Here is a 19,188-nt window from a genome sequence, read left to right as displayed (position 1 = left end):
CATGCCTCTCTCTCGCTTTGTCACAGCTTACCCTTCCCCCTCCCCATATCCTCAAGTCCATTCTCTAGTAGGTCTGTGTCTTTATTCCCGTCTTGCCCCTAGGTTCTTCATGACCTTTTTTTTTTTTTTTAGATTCCATATATATGTGTTAGCATATGGTATTTGTTTTTCTCTTTCTGACTTACTTTACTCTGTACGACAGACTCTAGGTCCATGCACCTCACTACAAATAACTCAATTTCGTTTCTTTTTATATGGCTGAGTCATATTCCATTGTATATATGTGCCACATCTTCTTTATCCATTCAACTGTTGCTGGACACTTAGGTTGTCTCCATCTCTGGGCTATTGTAAATAGAGCTGCAATGAACATTTTGGCACATGACCCTTTTTGAATTATGGTTTTCTCAGGGTATATGCCCAGTAGTGGGATTGCTAGGTCATATGGTAGTTCTATTTTTAGTTGTTTAAGGAACCTCCATATTGAAATAGTGGATCCTTATCATAATAATAGCCAGTCTTTATTAAAGGCTTCCCATGTGCCAGGCACTACGCTAAGCCAAGCCCCAGGAGATTAAGTAACTTGTCTAAGTGAAGCAGCTAAATCCCAGAGACTGGGGTTCAACCCTTGGCCTGTGGCTCCACACCTGCATTCCTAAGCTCTATAGAGTACTGCCACCTGTGGAGCTCCCCAGGCCCAGGAGACCAGGAGAAGGAAGTGATAATGGTGGCACATTGCTAGATTCTTTATCCAGGAGAACAGAAGGTGGGCAGGTTACCATAGCCCGGGGGTGGTTGGGAAGTCCTGGGAAATATGCAGAGGTCCGGGTACAACCTCCCTTTCTGGGGGCACCAAAGGCACCACAGGGGTTGATCTGCCTTTATCCCTCCCAGGTTTCATGGGTCCTGTGTCAACCTGCACTGTGGCTGCCTCCCTGATGCCCTGGTGGACCTCACGGGAGGGGTGGTCACCATCATCAGCCTGCGTTCCTCCTCATCTGACCTGATGACAGTGGTGAAGATGGTAGCCGAGGCAGGCTCCCTGATGACCTGCAGCACCCTGGCCGGGGTGAGTAGACCAGGAATCTCGCTGCACTGGTTCGAGCCTTTCCTCACCCAGGAGTGTTCAGCCACTGGCCCATTCAGGGGAATGGCCAAGTGACCATCACGGAGCACTGATGCTGTGCTTTACCGACACCACTTCATTTAATCCTCACAATAGCCCTCCATCTGAAATAGGGATTGCAGAATTCACTTACAGAAGAAGAAATGGGCTCAGAGAGACTAAGTAAAATGCTTACCGCCATACAGCCAGTGAGTGGCTGAGCAGGGGTTCAGACGCTGTCGTCTGATACTGAAGCCTTTGCCTAGTTCTTCCCTGTGACCGGAAGCAGTGGGGTCCAGGGTGATCGGGGAGCCCTTTGATTCTCACTGGCTTTAAAGGCAGCATCCCAAAGGCAGAGTACCCCATTCTGAAAAGCCTGAGTGACCCTCCAAATTATTTGAGTCTGTTCTGAGACAGCCAGCACCGTATCCCTGAGGACAATTCCTTCACTCTTTAACCATGTGGGCTTTGAGTCACACACCCCTAGTCTGGAATGCCACATGAAACCAGAATGCACTTTAAACCCCAATTCCTCATAGCTTGGAGGTGGTAGATCTTCCCAACTCCCACAAAATGCCCAGAAGTTATGTCTTGTGTCGTGTCTCATTGATAGCAAGTAATTGGAGAAGCCAGCAGCCCACGTCCTCAGGACTTGGTGGCCTTCTGTCTGTCACGGGGTGGTCTCCTGAGGTGTGAAATGTTGGGACCTCAAGCACCCTACAGCCTTCAAACTCTGCCTCTCTAGGAAAGAAATCCAGGAACACATGCCATTCCAACGTGAGTCAGGGATGCTTTTCATCTGGCCACAGCCCAGCTGCTGATTGAATAGTGCTTTTCTATCTTTTTGAAGAATGTGTGAATGTTTAACACTTGGTCTGCTTTCCTCCTTTGAAGCCGACAAGTGAGTCCACGAGGATGGCAAACGGGCTGGTGAGTCGGCATGCCTACACAGTGACTGGCGCTGAGCAGGTAAGGCTCTCCATGAACACGGTGCCCCAGGGTTCTTGCTCCCCTACACAGGAGTCGGAACCACTTGCCTCGGTGAGCCCAACAAGCTGAAACAAGTAGTGATCACCTTTGCCTCCACCATGTCCAGGCCCATCATGGATAACCTCATTCCCTCTCTTCATCCAGAAGTTCTGGTGCCCAGTATCCTCATCCCCCAGGGACCCACCAAAAATCTTACTATCCTTGAATGGCCTCAGACAGGCAGAGTGTCTAACTAGGCTGGGGGATTAGCCCAAAAAGAAAGCAGAATTAACTACCCAGTTGACTTTGGAGAAAATTTTGCCCCAATAGGGTTTTATTTGTTACGTACCAACTGAACTGCTCTGACAAAGACACTCAAAAATGCAGGGGGCTCAAACAAGATCAAGTTCACTTCTCAGCTAGGCAGGAGATTCCAGAGCTGGTAGCTGGCTCTGCCATCTGCAACATGGGGCTTCTATCTGTGAGCCCAGGGCAGCTGCCTCAGGTCCCCTCATTTCCCAGCCAGGAGAGGAGAAAGAGGCCAGGGACACTTATACATCCCTAAGGAAGGCACGTATCAGTAAAGGCACACACCATTTTCTCTCAGATCCAATGAGTCTGGACCTAATTATGTGCCACCCTGAGGCCCAACGTTGTCTGGGAAAGATACCATCTAGCTGGGCTGCCATATGCCCAGCTAGAACTTTATTCCCATGAATGAGGGGAGGATGGCTACTGGGGGACAGTCTTTCCCCTTGATGCAACAACCAACTTTGGGTGGACAAAAACGCGTATCATCAGTGTGTGCAGTAGCGTTTGGTCTGGAAAACACTACTAAAGTCCACCCTCCTCAACTCATAAATGAGAAGCCGACACCTGAGAGGGGAAGGCCAGGGTGATACAGCTGCTTGAAATGACTGGGCCCAGACACCACGACTCCTGAGTTCCCATCTATGCTTATCACGCAGCCGTGCAGGGACAGCACTTCCTGGCCTCGTGATGATTTCCCACAAATGTTCCCCCATCTCTGTAGTTCTCACAACTCTTGAGGTCTGATAATGTCTTCTAGGTCTTAAGAGACAGTGTCGCAAACCCCAGGGTCCATTTTTCACAGGTATTTATGGGCCAAGGAACGGAGAGTATCAGCTTCTATTTATGGCCTATTTCTCATATCTGCCTTCCCTCTCTGCGTGTCAATCTGTCTCTCCTGTCCATTGACCTAAGGCCAGTTACTCCATTGTTTTGTGTTTGGGTGAATGTTCCAATCTGCAAAGCAGAGGCAAGGTGGGAGGGAGATGCAAGAGGGAAGAGATATGGGGACATATGTATATGTATAGCTGATTCAGTTTGTTATAATGCAGAAACTAACACACCATTGTAAAGCAATTATACTCCAATAAAGATGTTAAACAAAACAAAACAAAACAAAGCAAACAAACAAACAAAAAAACCAGAGGCAATATTTTCTCTCTCACCTTCCTCCCTAAGGAAATCAGTACCAAAATGCTTCCTCTGCACAGCAACTGGAGGACAGTAGGCACCTAATAAATGCCTGTTGGATCAGTGGATGAGTGTGCTTGCATGAGTGAATGAATGCATTTGTCTTTGGCCTATGAGGATGACATCACGGATTCTCCATCATAGAATATGTGAGGAGCTCAGATGACATTTCCCACAGGCAAGGAAGAGGCCCTGATAAACGGAAGCCATAAGAGATCCCAGTCCCAGTATCCCCAGATGCCCTTCCTCTGGGATCTCCCTTGCCCTTCTCTGAATTCTCAGTGGCGACAGACAATACCATCATCACATCTGGCCACGAATGGACATTCTGCTCCCCGTAGCTCCCCATCCCGGATGTGGACAAGTCTAGGTTAGGGAGAGAGTCAGCTTTCTTGTGTGCCAGCCTTGATCCAGGCAATGCTGCCTGGATTACTGTGTTGACAAGACTTGGGCTCTGCTTCTGGATTTGGAAAAAGAGAGCTGTGATCAATGAATGATATCTGTGCTGGGCATGGAAGGAAGGAGCCATGGTACCTGCGTGATGTGCTGGCCATTCCTGGCTAGGCCCTTTTTATACGTTGAGACGGCCTTTCTTTCTCCTCTGAATGCAGGGGAGAAGGGACTTGTGTATCCAGAGGTCCAGATGGCCATGGAATGTGAGTCCCGCAGAGGCTGGCCATGGGGATGGCAGTGACTGCCGGCTTATAGAGCAGCCAAGTAAACACCTAGGGCCAAGGTCATGGAGGTGAACTGGGGAGTGGAAGTGCGGGCTTGGCTGGGGTTTGGGCTCGCGATGATTCTGCTCACAGCCCGGATGTTTCCTCCCCCACAGCACACACTTTGAGTTGTTCTTATAACACCCTGAGCAGTCTGAACAGGACACTCCTGTGAGAGTAGGTGATGAAGACCGTGTGTCCTGTATGATCCATTCCCGCCATTCTTGCCACTCTGCGGCTGCTGACACTTCCCAGCCTGTGCTCAAAGGAGCACCGGCCTGGTGAGATGCTCTATGAAAGCAGTATTTGGATGTTAACATGTTAAAGGCTCTGAGAAGGCCTGTATTAACAATATAAGTACAGCTTGGTTTCAGTCTACCATTAGCCATGAAATCAATTTTTTTCTAGGAGTAACAATTAACTGCCTCTGGAACTTGCATTCAAGAGAATACTTTCAAGGAATTATTATCCTAGGATAGATAACCTAGATCACCTCTTCCGAGTGGCACCCTTTCTGAGAGATCTGACCAGGGTCAGGGTACAGTCAGCAGCCAGGAGAGTGAAGCAAGAAAGCCCGCCCATTCTCGGATGCAGCTGTGACCTTAGCCTCGAAGGTTACCCCTGAGGCACTCGGCCAAGGCCCATGTGATCACCAACAGAGCACTGTCGAAAAGAAGTGACACGGTCAGACAAGCGCCCAAGAACTTGATTAAAGGTTCTTCCTGCAGAAAGAGGAGGTTATAACTCTGACCACAAGTGGTAAGATTAAACCAGCCCATAAATGCAGTGTACTTTTTAATCTGCTCATCCACCCTCTGGGTGAGACAGAGACAGGAAGATAAATGAAATTGGCATTTTTTACTATGCACCTAGCTGGGTCAGTGACTCCCCGGGGCCGGGGGGGTACGTGTTTCTCTGCATGCCTCATTTAGCCCTGCTCTCAGCCCCTTCCAGGCACTGGCCACTCCTCCCCTGTGCCTGCCTGAGCCCCTGACTGTCCCTTAGGCACTGAGGGTGGCTCATTAAGCTCTTTGGGCCACCAGGCGACCGTTTCTCACGTCTCTCTTCCATGGGCTCCGTCACGTGCTGGCAGTTAATACACTGTGTGCAAAGCCAGGGGTGCCTGGTGGGGGGCAGAGAGGGGCACCCCCATCCCATGTGGCATTAAGAGTACCTTCCACTGCATTGTCAGCTAGACAGAAGTAGACAAGAAAAGAACCATACCCAAGCTGGGTTCTTGAGCCCTTGCCTGACCACATCGCTCCTTCTGCCCTACTGGTAATCACGTGCTGGCCCAGGGTTTACTTGCGAGGTCAGGGTCTCGTCCACATGTGAGAATGAGCTGGGTCCTGGAGCAGCTGTATCCTTTATCCACTCCCAATTCCAAAATTAAGAGCCTGGGCTTTGGAGACTGACAGTGGCTGGGATCAGAGTTCCTCCTCTGCCACTTACTCTGTGGCCTTGGGAAAGTTGCTTAACCTCTCTGATGCTCAGTCTCCTCTGCAAGACGAGGATTATATGAATATCTACCTCAGAGGATTGAAGGCCACAGTGCACGTCACACACTCAGCCAGGCCTGTCTCCAAGCCCTGCCTCCACACACGGGTTTCTCTTCCACGTGGGAATATTCCACTCGGGACTTTCTCCTGTGACCTGGAATCAGTGAACAAGTCCGCCCCTTCCTCACCCCTCCAGGCCTCTCTCTCCTCAGACAACACTAGCACAGATCAATACTGCCACTACAACTCAATCATGCTTTAATTCCTCTCACCAGGCGGAGGCCCCCTGGATCCAGGAACATAAGTTCAAAGGGTTGTGATTGTTTTGTTGTAACTTTTCAACAAACAGTCCTGCCCTCTGGCCTCAGTGGTCTGAAGGAGCAACTGTGCCGGCCTCTGTATCTGGGACAGATGTTGATGCGATCCCCTGGGGAAGGAAGGAACGTTCAGGCCATGCGGATGCCCTGCTCGCTGACAAAGGCAGGCTGCCAGGGGGTCCGGGTGCAGCCCCGGGGCTGCAGGCTAGGAGGGCTCCACTCCCAGGCCTCAAAGGTCCTGGTCGTGCTCAAATCAGCCTCCTACTGGCCTTGCTCAGGACAGTGCTGTGGAGACCCCAGCACAGCTCCCAAGGGGCCGCCAGCAAGGAAACACCTGTTTGAGTGGAATACAGATGCCGGCTGTGACAGGGCATGGAGGAGGCTGGAGACCCATAAAGATCTCCCCTCTGCAGCCCATGGTACCATCCGTGCTATTTATCTGCTGTTGTGTCAGCTGGCGCAGGTTTTAGGATGCAGTCATACAGACTGAGGAAGCTGCACCTGCCCTTCAAGGTGCTGCACAGAAAGAAGGACCGTTTTCTCCTCTGTCTCATTCCAACTCCACACAGGCAGAGACATTGATTTTTTTTCCTTTCCATTTTTTTTTTCCTGCTGCAGCCAAATGAGGTCAGAAGTTAAATTAGTCCTTGGAGGTGAAAAGCAGCTGCATTCATATCCCTTCTGCTGACTCTTGCTGGAGACCACAGACAGTTTTCCTTTTCTGTTCTTTGCAGATTCAGTACAGGAGCGGCTGGGAATATCTTATCCGCCTGTGGAACCCCTGGGGCAAGAGCAGATGGAGAGGGCACTGGAGTGACAGGTACGGCTTTTGGAAACCTCTCTCTCTCCTTCATGGAGACCCGGTGTTTGGAGAGCATTCTGGCCCATGAGGGCAGCAGGTAGATCTCACTGCAGGTCTGTCCAGCTCACACATGTGTGTGACTTTCAGTCGAACTCACACTCCCGTGATGCCATTCACCAGGCATCATTTAAACACCTTCTGTGTGCTCTGGACTAAGTACACTGTGCTGGGTGGGTGCTGTGGGATGCATACAGATGACAAGAGACGGTGTCTGTCCTCCAGAAGGAAACAGTCTTGAGCGATGAACCCATATACCTAGAATAAGTACAAAATTAAAATAGGGGTCGGGTAGGGCAGGAGTCAAGTTTTACTTGGCAGACAGAGATGGAGAGAAGGAGTCTCCTTCCATAAAAGGATCCCATGGGATTCTGATCCAGATGATGCCATGTCATCAGGATGGAAAAAATTTCATTCTAGGGGGAGCTGGGGAGCTGAGGCAAAGATCTGGCTGATTGTTTGACTCAGTCCACCTGCATCATCCATCCTGCCCTATTGGTCCAGACTCCCACGAGCAGCCAGTGCCTTGCTGGTGGTAGGAGTGAACAAAGCTTACGTGGGTCTCAGATGCCTCTGCTGGCCGTGTCCCAGGCAGTTGCTCACTGACCCAGCTGACCTATGGGGCCCCCGCTGTGTGGTCAGTAGTTCCTGGAGAGCTGGGCTGGTGTTTCCCAGCTGCCAGGAGGACTGATCCCTGGTGCCCACCCCTTTGCTGACTAAGAACGAGATGACAGTCCTGAGAGGGATGGCAGGCCAGCCACAGGGCACTGGCTCCTCTCAGCAGCCAGCAAGTCCCAGCCTGCCCGCAGGTCTCTGAGGGCCTGTGTTAGATCCACGGAAAGAGTCGAGACACATTGGCCAGCCGTGGCAGCTTAGCACGAGGGAGAACATGATCTGAAAGGAAATACATTGCGTTCAAGCAGGAGAACAGGCCTCAGCCAGCGGTGAAAACCAATACACGGAGAAGTGTGTTCTGGAGGCGAATGCAGAGTTCTCCCGTCCCTGCCTGAGCCTGATGCCCCAGGCTGGGCGGTGCCCAACAGCCGAGGTGCCTGCACAGGTGGGGCTGGAGGGTAGGAATATGAGAGAGAGGGAGAGACATGAATTCTTAGAATAAACCTGGGTGTGACCTCCCTCAGATGCCCCTGGAGAACAGGGCAGCTGAATCCCCTCGTCCCGCACAGAAGGGGAATGAAATCGCAAAACCACGAACCACTGGACAATATTTTTACTCCCCGCCGCACTCTCTCCTTTTATCTTGCCTCTGGCCTTTCTTCCTCCCTGGGGATATCGACGGCCCTTTCCAGCCCTCCTTCCCAGTCATCACCCCAAGCTGCCCAATATGGCCCGGGGGGGATCCGATTAGCCTGAATCCCTGATTCGGGGTTGGCCGTTGCAGTAGGAGTGGAGGAAGGGCAGATGTCAGAGGCACAGCCCCCCTGAGTAGAAAAAGAGGCAAGAAATTCACGTGAGCTGACGTTCTGCCCACGTCCCCCGGGCTAAAGATCAAATGACCAGTGAAGGCAATAAGGGACCCCAGAGGTCAGGGAAGAGAAGCTTCCCATGGGCGGGCCTGTTCAGGGAAAGCTTCATGAATGGGGTTGAACTGGAGTTCAGCCAAAAAAGAAGTATGACTCACTTTGGAAGCCATCCCTAGGTAGGCGGGAAGTGTCGGCTGCTGCTGCGCTGAGCCAGGAACATCTGTAGTGTGTTCAGGGCCAAGAAGCTGGCCTGAGGCAGAGGAACCTGGGGAAGGCGTGTCGGGGGCTGGAACCAGAGAGCCTGGTGCCAGCTGAGAGGTTTGGATTTGTACCTACGGGCACGGGGGTTCACAAAGGCCTTTGAGCAGGGAAGAGAAGTGTGCAGAGCAGGGACGGGGGCTGGACCCTGCCACACCTACTCTGGAGGAACACATACCCCGGGCTGAGGTGCACCATTCCCCACCAGCATCCAGGCTGGAGGGAAGCAATATGGCCGCGTCATCACTGTCTCCGTGCACTGGTCGATTTCTTGCCTACGTTTTTAAAAATTAATTAATTAATTAATTAGTTTATTTATTTATTTATTTTTGGTTGCGTCGGGTCTTCGTTGCTGCACGCAGGCTTTTTCTAGGTGGGGGGAGCGGGGGGTACTTTTTACTGCAGTGCACGGGCTTCTCATTGTGGTGGCTTCTCTTGTTGCGCAGCATGGGCTCTAGGTGCACGGGCTTCAGCAGTTGTGGCTCACAGGCTCTACCACCAGCATCCAGGCTGGAGGGAAGCAATATGGCCGCGTCATCACTGTCTCCGTGCACTGGTCGATTTCTTGCCTACGTTTTTAAAAATTAATTAATTAATTAATTAGTTTATTTATTTATTTATTTTTGGTTGCGTCGGGTCTTCGTTGCTGCACGCAGGCTTTTTCTAGTTGCGGTGAGCGGGGGCTACTCTTCATTGCAGTGCACGGGCTTCTCATTGTGGTGGCTTCTCTTGTTGCGGAGCATGGGCTCTAGGTGCACGGGCTTCAGCAGTTGTGGCTCACAGGCTCTAGAGCGCAGGCTCAGTAGTTGTGGCACACGGGCTTCATTGCTCTACGGCATGTGGGATCTTCCTGGACCAGAGTTCGAACTGTGTCCCCTGCACTGGCAGGAGGATTCTTAACCACTGAGCCACCAGGGAAGCCCCTTGCCTACGTTTTAAGGAGTGGAGACGGATGGGGAGGGCGGGTGGTCTAATCTCAACCATAATGGAAATTTCAATCACACACACTTAAAGACACACTTGCATGAATCAGTAGTGTATTGATTTACACTACATTTGTTTTCCCTTACATACTGCCGAAAATGTAATTATCGCTTAATTATAAAATTGCCATTTTACAATAACACATCTGACTGGCTCAGCCTGCAGCCGGAAGCCTGAGTGGTCCCTGCGTTGCTCTCCCGGCACAGAGGTGACCCAGGCCCTCCATGCAAGTCAGTCCCAGAGAAGGGTCTCATTACACTTTTGTGCCTTGGGGGCCCGTCGCCTGTGGATGTGCCTCCACTTTCAGGAGTGGGCTGGGAAGTGACAGATGCTCCCTTCTGCCTGTGAGGTCTCCCTCCTTCACCGCAGGCTCTAGGACTAGCTTCTGGAACACATTATCCCAATGAAGTAGACGGCTTTAATTATTAATTAATTAAGCCAGCCAAAACTTATGGCATCCTACTATGTGCCAAGGCATTGTGTTAAAGCCCTATGACGGATAATATAATGGTGAGCAAGGTCACTGATCTCATGGCACTTGGAGTCTAATGGGGGACAGCAAGAAATAAACAAGCACTAGTAACACAGGGTGCTAAGTGCTGAGATGGGAGTGGTACAGTGTGCCATGCGGGCTCAAAGGAAGGGCACCCCAGGGAGGACAAGGAAGGTTTCCCAGCAGAAGTGCCTTTTAGGAGGAAAGATGAGTAAAAGTTATTGGGTTATAGGACTGAAAGGAGGAAGTGTATTCCAGGCAGAGGGAGCATCATGGTGAAGGCCAAGGCGGGTCTGGGTTGGGTGCTGCCACTGCCACCAGACACACAGGTATTTCTAAGGAAATGAAGATATTCATTATCGCTGGAGTGTACAGTTCGAGGGCGTGGGGACAGGGAGCTGCTCGGGTAAACCTGGAGAGGTAGGCAGAGGCCAAGTTCTGTTTCAGAGCTTGAAGTTCATCCTTGAGAGTAAAAGGGCAGCACTGATGTGTTTTAAGCAGGGAAGTGCCCCAACCAGACTTCTGTTTTCGAGAGATTGTTTTGATTAGAGGTGTAGAGTATGAATAGGAAAGCGGGCCGGACTGAGTTCCGGGAGACCCATGAGCAGTCCAAGAGGGAGATGAGGGTTCTTGAACTTGAAAACAGCAATAAGGATGGAAATTATTCGAAGGCTTTGAGAGGGGGTTAGAAGGTAGGATCAATAAATCATTAATATTTGGTGATGGCTTGGACGTGGAGGGTATGAGAGAGAATAACCCTTCATGTTCTCACTTGGGCAATAGAAGGAGGCAGAGGATGAGTACATTTTGGGATACGTTGATTTCAAGGTCACGGTGGGGCTTTGGTGGAGACAAGGAATGGACCATAGCATGTATCCATCTAAAGCTCAGGAAAGAGGATGGGGCTGGGGGACAGCTTGGAAGCCATCAGCATAGAATCACCAGGTAGAGCGACACTGTCCACTCACTCCCAGAAACTACTGGAGGCCTGTGCAAAGGGCCTCTGTCGGGCCATGTGTGGTTGAGATGAAACATCCTAGGAAGTCTCATCCTATGGTCTGTCTCTCCATGCCCAGGTCTCTGGAGTGGCAGGAAACCCACGACCAACGGAAAAGCCAGTTGTATGAAAATAAGGATGATGGCGAGTTTTGGTACTTACTCTTTTTTCAAAATTAGATTTTAAATCTTTAACTATTGCCCAAACCCTCAATCCCCACCCTTTTCCCTAAACTTTTGTGAGAATAAAGATTAGCTTTTCAGAGACCTAGGTAGAAGGAGGCTGTTTTCTCCACCAAGACACAAAAGCTTTGAAAAGGAAATTGTGTGTTCTCTCTTTGCATGAAAGGTATTTCCTCTCTGAAATGTTAGAACTCGCAGGAAATGTTAATGGTAGAAGGGAATATTGGCACCAAAGCTTTGAAACCAACAGTTTCCTGGAAACCAGGATGTATGGTTATCGTGCCTGTAACTTCTTTTGCCATCTTTTCTGGAGCCCTGGAGTGCTACAGTCTTTCCTGGCATGAATCGCAAGAGAGGAACATGGGGGTTAATCTCCCAGCCCTGACTCTAGAGTTCTGGGTGAGACATCGGTGTCATCACCCAGCAGCTATGTAGGACTAGATGTTTTACAACACATCCCCAGTCCTATGCTCACATCTTAAAGAATAAGATGGACATTTCTCTGAAGGATTGTCTGGTTTATTCAATGACATACTTAAATAAAATTTAGCATGTGTGAAAAAGAGACTGGGCCTAAGTAATTAAGAATCAGAGGGACAAATATAAATTAGGAGGAAGAATATTTCCAGTATCACAACTTTAATCACAGGTATGATTTTAGGTCTTGAATCCATTGTATTCTGGTAAGACCCCAACAGTGCATTTGGCAAAGGGCCCTAGGGAAAGGTGATTTTCTTAGCAGTGTGTAGGACCCAGAACAGAAAAAGACTGGCAGTCATATTGCTGGCCATGAGAGGGACCCGAAGATCTCATAATTTGACTCTGTCCTTGTCCTTCCAACCACTGGAGACATCAGAAATGTATCTGACCCCGAATGAACCAGAATGGGGCTCTGGCCTTTGGGTAGGACAGTGGTAAATCAATGGATACTATAGTTGACAGGCAGAGGTACAGTGAAGTTATGGGACAAACCCGTAGTCATTAAGTGATGTGTCTCTCTTTATAACAGGATGTCATGTCAAGATTTCCGAGATAACTTCTGCCTATTTATATGTAACCAAGTTCCAATCAGCCTGGACCATGGAAACACAATCCATGAAAGATGGCCCCAACTGATGTTTAAGAGCCACTTAATTCCAGGAAATGCGGAAGGCAGTGATGACATTGGTAATTATTCTGCCAGATGGGGAGCTGCCAGCCTTTGCCCTATCCCAGCTTTAGCTCTCAGTGGCCCTCGATCCTAGACCATCAGCCTGAAGAAGCAGACGACTTTGTCAGCCCAGAGGGACACCTATACTTCAGGGGAAATGATTGCTGGTAGGGGTGGGCCGGAGAATCTCCAGTGTGAATCTCCTGCTCTCTTGCTTTCCCACTGTCCTTCTACTAAGCTCCATCCACCTCCCAAGAGTAGAACGGGCCCACTGCTCTTCAGTAATTATCCAGGACATTGGGGGACCTATGAAAAGAACATGGGACAAAAGTCAGGGCCTGGGTTAAACCATTGTTTTTGCCACGTTTTGGCTTTGTGACTCTGGTCTCTCTGTCCTCAGTCTCCCCAACTGTACATAGTGGAATTTAGTCATCTCTACCTTCCCCTTGAAGCCACAAAGCACCATCCAGGCATCAGGGAGCATATTCCTGCCCATGTTGGTTGATGTATCCTGCAGCACCATACTGAGTTCCCAGAGGTGGGCACCTCAGAACCTGTCTTTGGGCTCCCGGGAGATGAAACTTACTGATGTGATTTTAAGAGAGTGAGTGACATACTCTCACTGCACCTCCGGCTCCCCGTCTGTGACATGGTTGAGTGAAATATCACCCTCTGAAGATGAACCTGAATGTGCTCACACATCCCGGATAGGAAAAGCTATGCAAACAACATAGTTGTGCGTGTGTGTTTGTGTGTGTGGGTGTGTTTGCACCTCGACATGTGCATTCCCTCTCCTTGGCACCAGCCTGTCGAGAATGGTATGCTTGAATGACCCCACGCCTCCAAGCTCTTCACTCTGCTGGTCAGAGAACGTAGTCACCAGGAGACCATGGACAGATTCTAAGAAACTACAGAGTTGCTCAGGCAGCAAGTTTACTGATTCATCTTCCTGAGCTGCACCTGTCTGACTGGGCCAGCACCCCCAGATATTAGTGCAGATCGATGAACTGACCAAAGTTATACATTGTGCCATCTTTAGTAATTCCTTACAAGGGAGAGAGGGAAGGGAGGCAGCCGGCGAGCACCTGCTCTGTGCTGCTAAGTGCACTTGAGTGTGTCATCTTGTTTGATCCTCACAAAAAGCCGATGGCCAAGATGGTCTCTATGTCTCCCAATTCCCCTTTCAGAACTTCCCAATCGTACCATAACCTTCTGATGTCTATTAATTCATTTCTAGCTTGTCTCATCTTCATTTACTTTTCATACATTATCTCTCATGCGTTTGGTTGTGTTGTTTTGTTTTGGCTGTGTCGGGTCTTTCGTTGCAGCACGCAGGCCCTTTGTTGCAGTGTGCAGGCTTCTCTCTAGCTGTGGTGCACAGTCTCAGTAGTTGCGGCATGCGGGCTCTCTAGTTGTGGTGTGTGGGCTCGGTAGTTGTGGCACGCAGGCTCAGTAGTTGAGGCACGCGGGCTCAGCAGTTATGGCTCGCGGGCTTAGTTGCCCGGCGACATGTGGGATCTTAGTTCCCCGACCGGAAATTGAACTCGCCTCCCCTGCGTTGGAAGGTGGATCTTTAACCACTGGACCACCAGGGAAGTCCCGATCTCTCATGCATTTGAATCTAATGGTTTTCACGTTAGTTGTCTCCCTCTGGCTTTGGTGAGGACTCTTGGGTAGCAGAGTTCTATGAATTGCCATCTCTCTGCCTCTCTTCTTCCATCTCCATTGATGCTTGGGGGATTGACATCATTTCATGGCTCCATGGTTGTCACCAATGCATACTTGAGGCCTCTGGAATTCCACTTATTATTATAAAAATAGCCCTCAACTTTACAGTGTAAGAAACATTTTCACCAAGTAGGAACTATACTTTCCCTCCTTATTTTTAAGAGGAGGAGACTGAGGCTCACAAAATAAAGAAGGTTGTGTCACAACTAGTAACTGTGGGGAATGGGACCCAGGCCTTAGGTCTATTAGCCCAAATCCAGAGTTTCCATCACAACCCATTGAACTGGCTCTCTGAAGTGGTCACAGTCCCATCCTGGAATGCCAGAGATGAGCTGAAGTCCAATCACCGCCCTTTTTCATGCAGGACCCCAGAGGGACATGCAGTACATCTTCTCTGTGCCAGAAAGCATGGAAAACAACAATGTCATCATGTCCTTCAATTTTGTCATGCCACAAAATTTAAAGGCAAAAGACAGGACATTTCCACCGAAGTCCGAGGTGTTCAAGGTAAGGCAGCATGCTTCCGGGCTTTGCCCTTTGAGGACATTTCTGTACACCTTGCAGAAATCAACTAGCTAGGCTGGGAGATTTCACCCAGCTGCAGACTCAGAAATAAAACCCAAAGGGTGATAGAGTTCAGTTGGTCCAACTCCGTAAATTTGCAGGAAAACCTGAGACAAAGGAGATTACAGGTGGGACACACCTCCTGCCCTTGTCAATTGTCAGCATTTCCTGGTGCAGGTTCTAATGCTTGTTCCTTAAAAAGTAGTCTGGTCCAAGACTAGCTGTTGCAACAGTGCAGGTTCCTGGGATCACCCCCAAACATTCTGAGTCCTGATCTCCATGGACAGAACCTGAAAATCTGTATTGTAATGAGCTCCCCAGGGACTGCTTATACACAGAAATGTTTGAGAATCATTGGCTAAACTCTGGGAGGAGTTTAAGGAAAAAAACAGTCCTGGGTGTACAGCCGGGAGGTACGTTTTTCTCTTATGCTTACACCAAAATCGGTCAAAGCTCCGTGGTTGGCTTACGAGCATCTGCTTGGCCACTCATCCAAGGCCAGGTCTTCCTCTCCACCTAGCCTCCCCTCCCCTCTGATGGCTCTTCAGACAGCCCTTCAGCTCCTAAGGGGCCATCCCACCGCACAACCCCCAACACACACACTCACCTGCACACACACTAACTGTGAGTAGGTGATCAGGGAATTCCTTTTTTTTTTTTTCTAAATACCATGCAAAAGAAAGGAGTTACAAAAGAAAATCTGATAACCTGTGCTCCTTCCTCCTTCCCCAAATAGTTTAATGCATCCCACAGATAAAGTGAAGGGTTCTCAAATCTTACACCCCACAGCCCCTCTGCACGAACATGGATAACTAAGATCGTGCAACCATCAAATGCTGGGATCCCCTGTCTCCATATTAGAGGTGAAGAAACTGAGGCCCAGTGACATGAAGTGACACAGAGTTAATGGCAGAGCTGGGGACCGGGTGCCAGATGTCCCTCGAGCCTTCAGTCAAACATACCCATCACTTGTGTGGCTGGAGCTCTACAAAGGATCCCAGGAATGTTCGCTGAGACTAAGGCAACATTCACAACTAGGGCCTTAGCCCCGTCATGGACAGGCAGGGCTCCTGGGTCCTGAGACAGTCCTGTGCTCTGGCTGTGGTTCACTCTAATGCGAAGGCCTCACTGACAGAGAACTTCAGAGTTCCAAACATGTTCACATTCATTGTCTCAAAAACCCCAGTACTCCTGCTTTTATAGATGTGGAAACCAAAAGTCAGCGTGGATGACCTGCCCAAGGTGCAGCTGGGTGGTGACAGGGGAGTGCCCGATACCAGAACTTGTGGTCCCAGGACCACATCACCACTAGGCACATGAACACCCTTTCCATGCGGTGGGGGGGGGGGGGTCTGGGTCCAGGCAAGGAGCTGTACTCAGAACCATGAGTGCACAGCCCCTCCTGCATGCCAACGTTCATCCTGTTTTCCAGAGGAGGCAGTTGGGGCCGGGAGACTGGGAGGGTCTACAGTGCTTGGCTGGAACAGGCTGGGGGGGGGGGGGCGGGGGGGGGGGGGGGGGGACCTTGGTGAAAGGCAGGGCCTGGTGTCCCACTGCAGCAGTCAAAGAGGCCAAATATTCCCTCTCCCCAGCCGTTGGATGCAAAGGGGTAGACTTGTGGCCCAGGCTTGTCCGATTAGATGTTCTTGGTTACTCCAGGCCTTGAGTCTTGAGAAAGTAACTAAAGGAGCTAGGACCAGCTGAGGGATTCTTTGCAGCAAATCTTTGGGACAGCAATGCAGGCAGATCCCGTGGTGGTGTCCAGCTGTGTAGCCACCTCTTCTCATGCCTGCCCACCTTCCGAGTTGCATTCTCTAGATTTCCCATTGACTCTGATTTATCTTTCCCATAAATGACCTCCTGTTCATCCCACCCTGGATTAGTTTCCATTGTTTTCTGCCAAGGATCCCAACTGATTCAGGTACCTTCTAAGAGGATCCTCATCCTCAGAGTCCCCTAATCTCACCTCTGAGAAGAACAAAATGAAAGGGGTTGGGAAGGGCTAGGAAGGGACTGAGACATTTGGTCTACCAGCAGGGACTGAACAATTCAAGTCCTGAACCAGACAGGACTCCCAAGAATATCTCAACCAACTCTTCCCTTTCCTAATGAGAGACAGAAGTCCAGAGAGGATATGAGGTCTGCTCCCCATGCACAAAAACTGGGGGTGCTGTTCATATTTTCATCTGATTCTAGTGCCCCAGAGCCGAGCAACACAGCAGCCTTGTGTTTACTGATTTGCCCAAAGTCTTTACAGTTCAGGAACCCTGGCAATATTGTAATCATATCTGTTTTTTTAAATGCTGCCAAGCCCATTTGTCTACTTTTCGGCCAGAGATACCTTATTTCTCAGCTCCGTTTTGCTGAAGGGGCATGCAGACCTGTGACCTCCTTAGGCTCCCTGGAGATCCCTTTGGATCTTGCAGGATCCTGATCGAGTTAAACACCAAAGAACAGGCCAGACCTTGACAACTCAAGAGACACTTGGGTTCCTTTGACAGTTCTGCTGAGAAACAGGCTATGTTGGTGCTAGCATCTAGGCTCTCTGAGACTGCAGGGCTCTACTGGTGTTCATGGGTACAGCGCTGCCCACGTGACAGCTGCATACATTTCTGCAAACTTGGCATGGGCCTGTGACTCTCCAACTGCTATGGGAGCACTGCTCTGCCTTGCATCAAACCAAACACAGGTGGTGTACAAATAGGCAGGGAGAAGACAGGACAGAGAAAAAGAGCAAGGATGGATAAGCTCCATTCCCCTCCAGGCTGGAACTTTCCACCTCCCTTCCAGCTCATTCCTGATCTCCAGATAAGTCTGCCCAGGCAAATCAAATGGCCTGTACACCTAAGCAGAGCCCAGGATCAGCAGTAGGATAGAACTGAAACCCATGCCAACTGTGGAAGACAGTGCATGGAGGTGGTGGGTATTAATTACAAAGGAAGCAACACAGCTTGCTCTGTTCTCACCTCTGCTACTGAGACTGCAAAGTCTCAGTTTCGGAGCCTAGCATATGCTTAGGATTACTGTGACAACTCAACACATTACATGCAAATACTTTGCAAATCATGAAGTGGCTTAAAAATGGGACTGCATCTTCAGTGCCTCCTTATGCAGCGTGGGCAGACTGAAACATAGGTATTTCCACATTCAGACACACACATACATCCCTACAGACACTGAGGTACAGTGATTGGGAGGAGGGGAATGCTAGAACAAATCCCATCATGCTTCACAGTGGTCTGATGGAATAACAGTTTCCCTCTCCTTGGAGCTCCAACTCTGGGGAATTTACATTTGACCCAGGTTCTGTCTTACCTCCAGTTCCCATCACTGTCTCTTTTCCTTCCAATTTTATCATCACTGCTGTGAAGAGTAACCAAGCTGAGATGAGAAAGGGAGAGTCTCCTTTTCTCAGACACCTTCCTCCCCCTTCAATTTCCTTTCCCCTTCATGCTCCCTACAGCAGTTGGGTTTCCTTTGTCACAGCTCTGCACAGAGAATGAGTGATGATCCCTGTTCACTCCCAGGTGTTCCAGGGAACAGGCTGAAAGTGCAACAAAAAGGAACACAGGGCCCCGAGCCAGCCTTCTCAGATCTGCTCGCCTTTGGGTTTTAGTTTGGGTTCCTGAACCTGCCTTTCTTCTCTTCCCTCAGATCGACTATCAGGTATGGCCACCGCCCCTGCTGCCGTCTGTCCGTATGGTTACGCCTCTTCCAACACCCTTGACCTCAACGTGTCTCTTGCTGTTCCGTGGTTGCCAATTCAGTCTTGTTATGTCCTGTAATAGATACAAGCTTAGAACTTCCAAACAGGTCAACAACGCAGGGAATGTTTCAGCTGTCCTTGTCTAAAGCTGGATCCCTTAGGCTGTTTTCTGGTTTGACGTTGCAGAGGGAATGCAACCATGAAACCATCCTCAAGCATTTGGCCCCTGATAGATAAGATTGACGCTGCCCGTTCCTTTAAAGATGAGAGACAGGGCTCATGGGTCCCTGGTGGGGCGGGGGGGGTAGATCTTTAGCCTCCTGTATTCTTTGTCAGCCCCCAAACCCACCACAACCAGGATGCATGCAATGCAAATGCAAGTTCAAGGCACATCCTCCAACTCTTCTTACAGCCACATCACCTCCCTCCCCACCCCCCTGCTGCTAATGTCAGCAGCATCGGTTTGGAGACCCTGCCCAGCGCCCCGATGCACACCAGCAACAGTAGCCTCGCCTTGCACCCGAGCCTGGTTCCCACCCCTTGAAAAGACCCTCTCCCCGTCTCCTTGTTCCCCCCCAAGGCAGAGCTCACAAGCAATCATTTCGTGCTGCGTGACCATTCTAAATGGAATCCCCATCTCAGTTGCGTTGGGGAAAATTTATTTAGTAAGGGGTTTTTAT

General features: G+C 49.9%; 1 protein-coding gene across 1 annotated transcript in view; it reads left to right on the top strand.

Annotated features, from left to right (window-relative positions):
- CAPN13 (calpain 13) overlaps nucleotides 1–19,188 on the top strand; it is an 83,722-nt gene that overhangs the window by 29,448 nt on the left and 35,086 nt on the right. Inside the window, exons 5-11 of the mRNA XM_007470896.1 lie at nucleotides 895–1,069; nucleotides 2,000–2,074; nucleotides 6,841–6,926; nucleotides 11,258–11,332; nucleotides 12,370–12,512; nucleotides 14,603–14,745; nucleotides 18,457–18,468. Coding sequence (XP_007470958.1) covers nucleotides 895–1,069; nucleotides 2,000–2,074; nucleotides 6,841–6,926; nucleotides 11,258–11,332; nucleotides 12,370–12,512; nucleotides 14,603–14,745; nucleotides 18,457–18,468 — 709 coding nt within the window. The remainder of the gene's footprint in view (nucleotides 1–894; nucleotides 1,070–1,999; nucleotides 2,075–6,840; nucleotides 6,927–11,257; nucleotides 11,333–12,369; nucleotides 12,513–14,602; nucleotides 14,746–18,456; nucleotides 18,469–19,188) is intronic.

Source organism: Lipotes vexillifer, unplaced genomic scaffold (genome assembly GCF_000442215.2).
Source record: "Lipotes vexillifer unplaced genomic scaffold, Lipotes_vexillifer_v1.1 scaffold717, whole genome shotgun sequence".
In the NCBI taxonomy this organism is placed as follows: Eukaryota; Metazoa; Chordata; class Mammalia; order Artiodactyla; family Lipotidae; genus Lipotes; species Lipotes vexillifer.
This window is presented reverse-complemented; position numbering and strand designations above follow the sequence as displayed.